Source organism: Adiantum capillus-veneris, chromosome 6 (genome assembly GCF_014529385.1).
Source record: "Adiantum capillus-veneris isolate H3 chromosome 6, ASM1452938v2, whole genome shotgun sequence".
NCBI classification, from domain to species: Eukaryota; Viridiplantae; Streptophyta; class Polypodiopsida; order Polypodiales; family Pteridaceae; genus Adiantum; species Adiantum capillus-veneris.
In genome coordinates, this window is record NC_140936.1 from 60,315,551 (window position 1) to 60,324,881 (window position 9,331).

General features: G+C 42.1%; 1 protein-coding gene across 1 annotated transcript; it reads right to left on the reverse strand.

Annotated features, from left to right (window-relative positions):
* Positions 1–653: 653 nt before the first annotated feature.
* Positions 654–4,564, reverse strand: LOC147455584 (protein MODIFIED TRANSPORT TO THE VACUOLE 1-like). Its single transcript, XM_086514331.1, has 4 exons — positions 3,979–4,564; positions 2,783–3,478; positions 2,520–2,675; positions 654–2,128 (listed from the first exon to the last, which is right to left on the reverse strand). Exons 1-4 carry the CDS (start codon positions 4,204–4,206, stop codon positions 1,736–1,738), a joined length of 1,473 nt encoding a protein of 490 aa, XP_086370457.1. The 5' UTR covers positions 4,207–4,564; the 3' UTR covers positions 654–1,735.
* Positions 4,565–9,331: the final 4,767 nt, after the last annotated feature.

The window sequence follows — 9,331 nt, forward strand, 5'->3', positions numbered from 1 at the left end:
ATATCATATAGGCAAACAAAACCATGGCAAAAACTAAGGTGTGGAACCATCTCCAAAAGTTTGGTTCAACAACCATATGCCTATGGAAAAACTGTGTAAATGCGTTCTACCAATTGAACTTCGCCCCCTCCCTCCCTCGTTTCAAGGGCAACACATATCATATGGCAAACAAAACCATGGCAAAAACTAAGGTGTGCAACCATCTCCAAAAGTTTGGTTCAACAACCATATGCCTATGGAAAAACTAAGGTTTGTACATACAACCACCACAAACACACTAAATAGCCCACCTAGACACATCAAACCAAGGTCCGGGAGTCAATTATGGACACTCAAAAGTTAGTTCTTTTTAGGTATGTTCTTCTAGCTTGTGTCATGTTTGTGCACCAAATACCATGACCTTTGATTTGTATCATCCCTTTCAACTTTCGAGCACACTCATGCCAATGAAGACTCTCAAGACGAAGGACCTGGATGTATTAAGGAGTATGCACGCCTGAAGAAAAACAGATTTTTGTGATTAATGTGATTATGCTTATGTCTTCAAGGAGTCAATTTTTGTTACATGCAAATTTCAGCGTGTAAGACAAAAGAAATAAAGAAGATAACCATTTCATAAGTGACCCAATAGCAAAATGAAAAACAAAACTGTCGGTCCCAAAATTGCTATATTTGAGCTCTTTGAAAGCTCATATCCAAGTAGGGTAATGCATTTTAAGTAGCTTGGTTCATGTGGTTGATCTTTACCAAAGTAGGTACTACAAAAAGCATTAGTTCTCATCAATCAAGCATGGAATACACAAAGTAGTACATGCGCACTCGAGAAAGTGACAAGTAAAACTGACCAATAATGTGCCCACACTTTAAAGCTACAATTCTTATCACATAATCAACCATTCCCAATAGTGTGTTTCTGAAGAATAAAGAAAGGTCTTTCAAGATCCTTTGGAGGCCAAAGTCGAGCTGTAGAATTAAACACCTACATCGTTACTTGCATTCCACTCTGGGTATCAAGCCATAGCATGATGGCAAATAAGATCATGTGATGCACTATGCTGCTTCAAGTGCTTAACAAGATCTGTGAATGCTTATGTCAACTGAGGCTTTGGTCCACAATAACATGATACATCAGTTCCACAATTGTGGGTGAATAGGGATGAAGTTGGACGGCAATAACGTCGACAGCGAGTTGTTTTGAGTAGAGCAATTAAGATAGTGGGGTAGCCACATTGCCAATAGGATAAAAAGGGTGGCTGTAGCTTACCAAAATTCATTGAAAGCAAAGTCCACGTCTGCCAAGCATGGGTAGCATTACTGAGGCCAGAATCAAGCCTTTGACAGAGCACTGGAATTAATATATACCTAGAACCTAGATTAGAAGAATCCAGGATAAGCCCAAATTCACCTTTGAAGGCAAGTGCAAGGTACAGACTCATGGATAGAATTGACTAAACACTGCAACATCACCAGTAACCTCGTCAATGCCCAATAGTGGGTGTAGAACTAGCTACCAATATATGCTCACATCATGCTAGTATGCAAGGATCCATTGCCCCTTTCAGACACATATACAAAGCATGAATAGTGAGAAGGCCTGGCATGTTTCCATTTGATAGCGATTGAGACAACTTGCTGTCAAGGGAAGAAACTTGACATTTCCCTGTGGAGTAGGATATGTTGACAGTCAAAGCCCAACACATCAGTCTCCTGCTGCTTTTCTTGTTCTGCAGAAGGCTTACATATTATTAGGTGAATCAAAGGGTGTTTCAGTATGTGCAGATACCCCCCCATCAAAGAGAAGATCCTTCACATGCATTGCTGCTTTGTCATAATTCAGCCCATAGATGCACATTCCATCAAATGGGTCATCCATTGTAGAATTTGGAGAAGTGTCAGCTGTTTGCCCACATGCCAAATCTTCCATTTGAAACGACAAGAGATTGGCCACTTCATCATTCTGAGACTTAGCTGCAGATGGAGCCTTCAACAAACCTGCACAATTGTGAACCTCATTGTCTACTTCTTCCATTGTAAAGAAAGGCTTGTCGCAAGATGGATCCTTCACAAGACCGTCATCAGCTCTTCCCCGAAACTTCTCCTCCTTTAGAGCTGAAAGAATATCAAACACCTGCATCTAAACAACATAAGAACTTGGAAGGAATTTGTCACAAAATGATGACATCTCACTACCGCACCCAAGCGGAGAGGAGAAGTGCCCACTGGGAGCAGAATCCCAACACGAAGATCCAGGCAGATTCTCATGAATCGCAGCGTGATTTGCAGGATTATACGGACTGGCTAATGTGGCATTTTTTTGCGCTGGAGGTGCTTTCCAGGCACCATTCCAGCCAAAAAGAGCCACATCAGCAGTCCATACGCAGCCACATCACCCTGTCCATACAACCCCATGAACCGCAACATACGTAACGTTTTGCGAGGGTCTTGGCAGGGTTCTATTCCCAGTCAGCTCTGCTCCTCTCTGGTCCAGTACCTTAGTAGCTATAAAAGTAAAAACTTACCTCCTTCGCCTCCCTTCTTAACGTTGTTTGTGCAGATTGTAGGCACTTCTGCACAAGGCCATCAAAATCTCTTTCATATGTCTCTACTCCTTGCAATAGATTAGCATCCTTTTGAAGCAAGATAGCTTTCAGTACACAAAGAACTTTCAGACGCACCTGGACAAGAGGAGTGCTGATGGCATGTTAGAGGAATGACATACTTACAAGAAGATGCTGAAAAAACCAAGACCAACCTAGCTGCTTCTAATATGTATTAAAAGCACCTGCCAAGAAGAAGACTGTAATTTCCGCTTCAAAGCATCGCTAATCCTCACTGCATTAAGTGTTTTGGCACTTGATAGAAAAGACTGTAGGTTCTCCTCGGTTGGTCGTATGCGTGACCCAATTGAAGTTGTGACATTGTTTAATAGCCTGTCCTCCAGAAAAATGACGTTCTCACTCTTTGTGCAGAAGTTTCTTCCTTGGCTTTGCTCATCATTCAATGTTGCTCCTTTTTTATCTTGCTCACAATTTCCAGAATCAACATTAATGGCACCACCATCATCATCATCATTGTTCTGGTCTCCAAATCTGCTATAGCTGTTGCGGTTCTCAAAGTTTTCATTACTGTCACAATAATCAAAGCTTCCATTACTTTTGCAACAAAGGAAGCTCTCTCTCCCCCTTTCTTCATAGCCTGAATTTCGATATACAGTTTTCGAAGGCTTTGAGAAGCTGCCATTTCCAAACCCTTCCACTCGAATATATTTGCTATTGAAGCTCGCATCTGAAGAAAATATGGCTTTGATCGTTTCCTGAGCTGCATCTCGAACACCTTGACTGGGTGCATTGCCCTTGAGAGGATCAACCTGTCCCTGGTAGTTAAGGAGCTCACGGATTGTAATTGAGTGGCTTTGGAGCTCTCTCCTATATGAGCTTGACCCAGCCTTGATCACAGTGTACTTAATGAATTTAAGGACCTGTCACCATTCATCACCAAAGTCTCAAGTTCTTGCACTCAGGTGAGGCTGGATGTATGCAAGTCATGTGTTCCATAAATCAACATCTGGATGTACACATGAGCCTCACCTGCATTTTGTATGCATGCGTTAATCCATCTACCTATCTATCTTCTGAGATCCATACATCTGCATCTAGATTGTATGCCTCAACCTCACCTGCATTATGTGTGCATGCATGAATCCATCTACCTATCTATCTTCTGAGATCCATCTACCTATGTGATATCTATCTTGTGAGGACCATATAGCTACATCTTTATGTATGCTTGAGCCTCACCTTCATCATGTATGCATGCATGAATCAGTCTACCTATGTGATATCCATCTTGTGAGGTCCATATAGCTAGGATGTATGCCTGAGCCTCATCTGCAGTATGTGTGCATGCATCTATTTTATGGGCAAACCACGCAAATTCCACATGCACAAAAAACAGGATCAAGTGATGAGAAGTGCAAACCTTTTTTTTGACATAAGGACTCCGATGCCGGAGGCGCTGAAAGGTGTATTCAACGATCTCCTTTGTAAGCTCCAAAGAGCAGGACATCAGTATATTCGATATCTCATCTAGAATGTATACAGGCGGCGCCCTCTCATCATCGGATGTCACCTTATCAACAAGAAGTGTCTTCTTGTATGCATCTATAGCTTTCATGCTGAGATCTAATGCTCTCTTACCAGCCTCCATAGCTGTAAGGGAGGCTAAATCTGTTTGAGGCAGGAGTTCTCTCTCTCTCTCTCTCTCTCTCTCTCTCTCTCTCTCTCTCTCTCTCTCAAACACCCATCAGAAACTGCCCACCACACATTCTTTGAGTAAATTGCGCCTCCATATCAGCACACTCATTTCAAAGACTCAAAACTCTCTCGCTCTATATAATGAGAAACGCGAAGCTTCCATCAAGCAAAGATTTGGCCAAGTGGGCTGGCTGCTCGCTCGCTCGCTCGCTCTCTCTCGGCACCCACATTACGCCTAGCCGATCATAATGCAGGCTGGTATTGAGCAGGAAACTTCGTACGCCTTCAACTTGCAAAATGGTCAAAGTCTTGCTCTTGACGAGAAGAAGTGACTCTACGACGCGGAACAAAGAGTGAAAGTCTACCTATTGCATCCATAAACCATAGTACATATGCATAGCATAAAAAATTTATTAAATTGGATGCATTTTCTACAAAGATCTAAGTTGAAGATGATGAATCCATTTCCTCTACTGCTGCATTTTCAAAAATAGCTTGGACATACATTGCCTTTGCAATACTATCTTGTCTCTCGGACCCAACTCCAAGGTCACTGGCACCTCCATCATTGCCGCTTTGAGCACGCTCCATAGTCTCCTCAATTCGACTTTGCGTGTTGCTCGAAGCTCCATCATGGATGTAGTATTTGCTCTTCGATCCTCTGTCGCACGCCCACCATGGCCCGCCAATTCTGCTTCTGCCTCCCGCACCCACTCCATATCAAAAGATTCTCCATGGAAAATACAAATGTTGTGAAATACAAGACAAGCTGCTAACAAGATCTGGAACATATCACAGATTCATGTCACATATTTTCAACAAAATGCAAAACCTTGCCTTCAACATTCCAAAAGCTCTCTCAACTGGCGTCCTTGTACGTGATTGAATAAAATTCCATTAGTATTTGAGGCGTGACAGTCCTTCCTTTCACCCTTTGAAGGGCACTAGCATATATGGTCATGTCAGATAAGCTCAATCACCAACCAGACAATAGTTTTCTAGTTCCCCTCTTGCACATCTTTGTCCTAGCTCACTTCTAGTGAAATTCAAGGAGTCATGCATTGATCGGGCCCCATCCAACATCAAAATTCCATATTGAACAATTAGCCGCTACGGTTAATTGAAGCAAAATAGAATGGAATCCATTCCAATTGAAATAGTTGATGTGGTTGTCTCTTGGTGCAATGATGGGGATGTGGGATCCATCTATCGCACCAACAACAAACGGGATTCCCCTTGCGGCCTCAAACTCACGTGCCAATGTTGCAAACCGAGAGCTTGAAGGCCATCTGATGTACATATCCCTAAGGCCAGATTCACAATTGCCTTGCAAAACTCAAGCACAATTCCACACAATGTACTCTTGGCACATCCATAAGTGTCACCAAGTCCCAAGAGTCCATCTCCTATAACAGGCATGCTAAGAGCGATGGCTACTCTATCTTCAATGGACACAGCCTTGAGGAAGTTGGTGGATCTCTTCCGCATGAATGGTGCAAGCTTCCCACAAAGGTAATTAAAGGTTTCTTTGCTAACCCTTAGACGCCGCTTGAACATGCTAGCATCATAAGGTGATTTAGGAGATAGCATTGAACATAGCCTTGTGGACCTGGGTATGTCAATGCTCATCGTTGTTCGTGACCCCTCCTTAAGTTGGTGCTCTTCTTAAGGCTTATAGACCGTGCCACGCACTCGGTAATGTTAGAAAATAGGACGTAGCTAAGTAGATATTAGAGTAGTTTACTTAATGGAGAGAGATAATTTTCACACATGAGAGGTTATAAAATAGAGAGAGAGAGAGAGAGAGAGAGAGAGAGCACACGATATGCGTGGTTCACCCAATGTGGGCTACATCTACGAGAAAGCAGCCACTCAATGGCTTTAGTAATTCAAACAAGAATTAGGTTACAAAGGGATTATACCCCCGCCTTGCTTCACTCTCACCACCTCTCATCAATTTCACAATGCTTTTTGTGTGTAGAAGAGGCCTCCTTTACCATCCATTAAGTTCGGCCATCGGCCACGGCCATTGACTACCGACCATCGGCCAACCGGCGAACTGCCGCGATCTACCGTTTTTCGATCACTTTTCGACCGCCGTCTGGCCATATTTCAGTGAAAAGGGAATATTCCAGCGAAGGGTCGTTAATTTTTTGTTTTTTGACGCGTGATTTTTCTTCACGCACGATGGATTCTCTTCATAACGGGTGCCTTACAAATGTGCGTATTAATACCAAAAGTTACAAGGGGTAAATTAGTCTCCATACTTAACAATCTCCCACTTGGAGACTGATCTTCACACCAAACATGTGACTGCTTCCCATCCTAGCTTCTTATCCTTGAATGCCAATTGAAGGTGAGCAAAAGCTCAACTTCTCCTTGTTGACTACCTTTGTAAACATGTCTGCAGGATTTTCACTTGTGTGCACCTTTCCTAGCTTTAGTTGTCCCGCTTCCAAACAAAAATATATGAGGTGATATCTCACCTTAATGTGCTTTGTCCTTGAGTGAAAGGCTGAATTCTTGGCAAGATGAATGGCGCTTTGATTGTCATTGTACAAGACACAATTGTTTTGCTTGTATCCAAGCTCCTCCAAGAATCTGTGAAGCCACATAATCTCTTTGCTTACCTACGTCATTGCTACATATTCTGCTTTCGTGGTACAAAGTGACACCACTTTCTTCATCTTTGAAGCCCAACTTAATGTTGCGCCTCCAATTGTGAAGATGTAGCCACTAGTGCTCTTTGAGTGTCTTTGTCACTTGTCATATTTGCATCAGCATACCCTTGCAAGAAAATGCCAGTGCCTCCAAAAAACAAAGCTTTCGTGGTTGTCCCCTTTAGATACCTACGTATCCACTTCAAAGCTTGTCGATGCTCTTTACCTGGATTATCCATTAACCTATTCACAACTCCCGCTGCATGTGCAATATCTGGCCTTGTCCAGACCATAGCATACACTAGAGAGCCTACCGCTACAGCATATGAAACTTTAGACATATAGGCTATCTCCTCTTGTGTCTTTGGACACATATCCTTGGTTAGTTTAAAGTGACTAGCCAAGGTGTAGAAACCGATTTTGCATCTTGCATTACAAACCTTTCTAGTACCTTCTTGATGTAATCCTCTTGAGATAGCTTTAATGTATTCTTTGTCCTGTCCCTTGATATCTTCATACCCAGTATCCTCTTTGCAGCACCTACATCTTTCATTGAAAAAGATGTAGACATGTCCTCTTTTAGGTCTTTGATGTCCTACATGTTAGCACTTGCAATCAACATATCATCAACATACAACATTAGGATGTTCCATCTCCTAAGTTCTTTGTGTAAACGAAGTAATCTGAGTTTCATCTTCTGAATCCTTGATCCAACATCCATCGATCGAACTTCAAGTACCACTGTCTTGATGCTTCCTTTAAACCATACAAGCTCTTCTTTAACTGCAAACCATTTTCTCCTTACCATTTACTTCATATCCCTTTGGTTGAAGCATGTAAATTTCCTCCTCTAAGTCACCGTGAGGAAATTCCGTATTTACATCCATTTGCTCAAGATTTAAATCATGAGAAGCCACAAGGCTTAAGACAAGCCTATTTGAGTTCATTTTTACAATAGAAGAAAATATTTCATTGAAGTCAATACCTTTCTTGCCTGGACTTGGCTTTTTTCTTGCCACCTTCTTCTTCCTTTAATTTATACACCCATGTGTTCTACAGTGCCTGTTTACCTTTAGGCAACTCAACCAACTCCCATGTTTGGTTGCAATATAATGAGTCCATCTCCACTTTCATGCTCTTCATCCATTCTTCTTTGGATTTGTTACATAGCTTCTTCGTATGATTCCGGCTCTCCAAAATCTGAGACCAAGGGATGGTTGAAGGAAAGAACAAACCTTTCTTGAGGTCTACTTGCTCTTGTGGATCTTTGGGGAATATGTTGAGGCTCCTCATTTGATTGACGTTGTTGCACATTGTCACCGTTTGCACTCCTTGTGTCTTCACCGTGCTCAAGCTCCATGTACTCATCACGTGTTTCTTTCGTTTGTTTTCTTTCCAAGCAATCTTTGTACATATTTTTTCATTTAAAATTACATCCCTACTTCTAAAGATTTTACCATCTTTAGGATTCCATAGGCGATACCCAAAGTCAGCTTTTCCATAGCCAATGAAGAAACACTTTTTGGACTTTGCATCTAGCTTTGACCTTAGGCTTCTATCTATGTGCATGAAAGCCTCGCACCCATACACTTTGAGGAATGCATAATTCATCGGTTTACTTGTCCATGCCTCTTGTGGAACTCCCCCATCCAATGCCGTTGAGGGTGACCGGTTGATCAAGTACACAAACATACTTACTGCTTCCGCCCAAAGCTCAAGCGGTAGGCCTGTATGTAGCCGCATGCTTCGTGCTCGCTCCATGATTGTTATGTTCATCCTTTTGGAAATGCCATTTCGTTGAGGTGTCCTTGGGGTTGTCCTTTTCCTCTGAATGACATTGCTAACACAAAAGCCTAGTTGCAATATTCACCTCCATTATTGGATCTGAGACATTTAACCTTGGTACCCGGTTCATTCTCCACAAAGGCTTTCCACCTTTCAAATATGGAAAACACATCGGATTTATTCTTCATTACATAAACCCATGTTTTCCTAGTCACATCGTCTATGGATGTTATATAGTACAATGAGCCACTAAGTAATGCTGCACTTGAAGGACCCCAAACATCACAATGAACCAACTCAAGTTTTTTAGTTTTCCTTTCATTTTCTGATTTTTGAAATTTTACCCTCTTTTGTTTACCGAAAACACAATCTTCACATAACTTTAAGTCCACTTCTTTCAAACCTAGTAGAAGCTTCTTTGATTAAAGGATTGCATTCCTTTGGCACTCATATGCCCAAGCCGGTAGTGCCACACCGCACTGCCGACTTCTGTAGATAGCTGATGCACAAGTTGAAGATTGTGTGCTAACAGTACACAAGTAAAGTGTACTAACCTTTTCTCCTTTGGCAACCACCAAAGATCCCTTTGAGAACTTCCAACGTTTGTTTTCGAATGCAATGTTGTGACCTTCA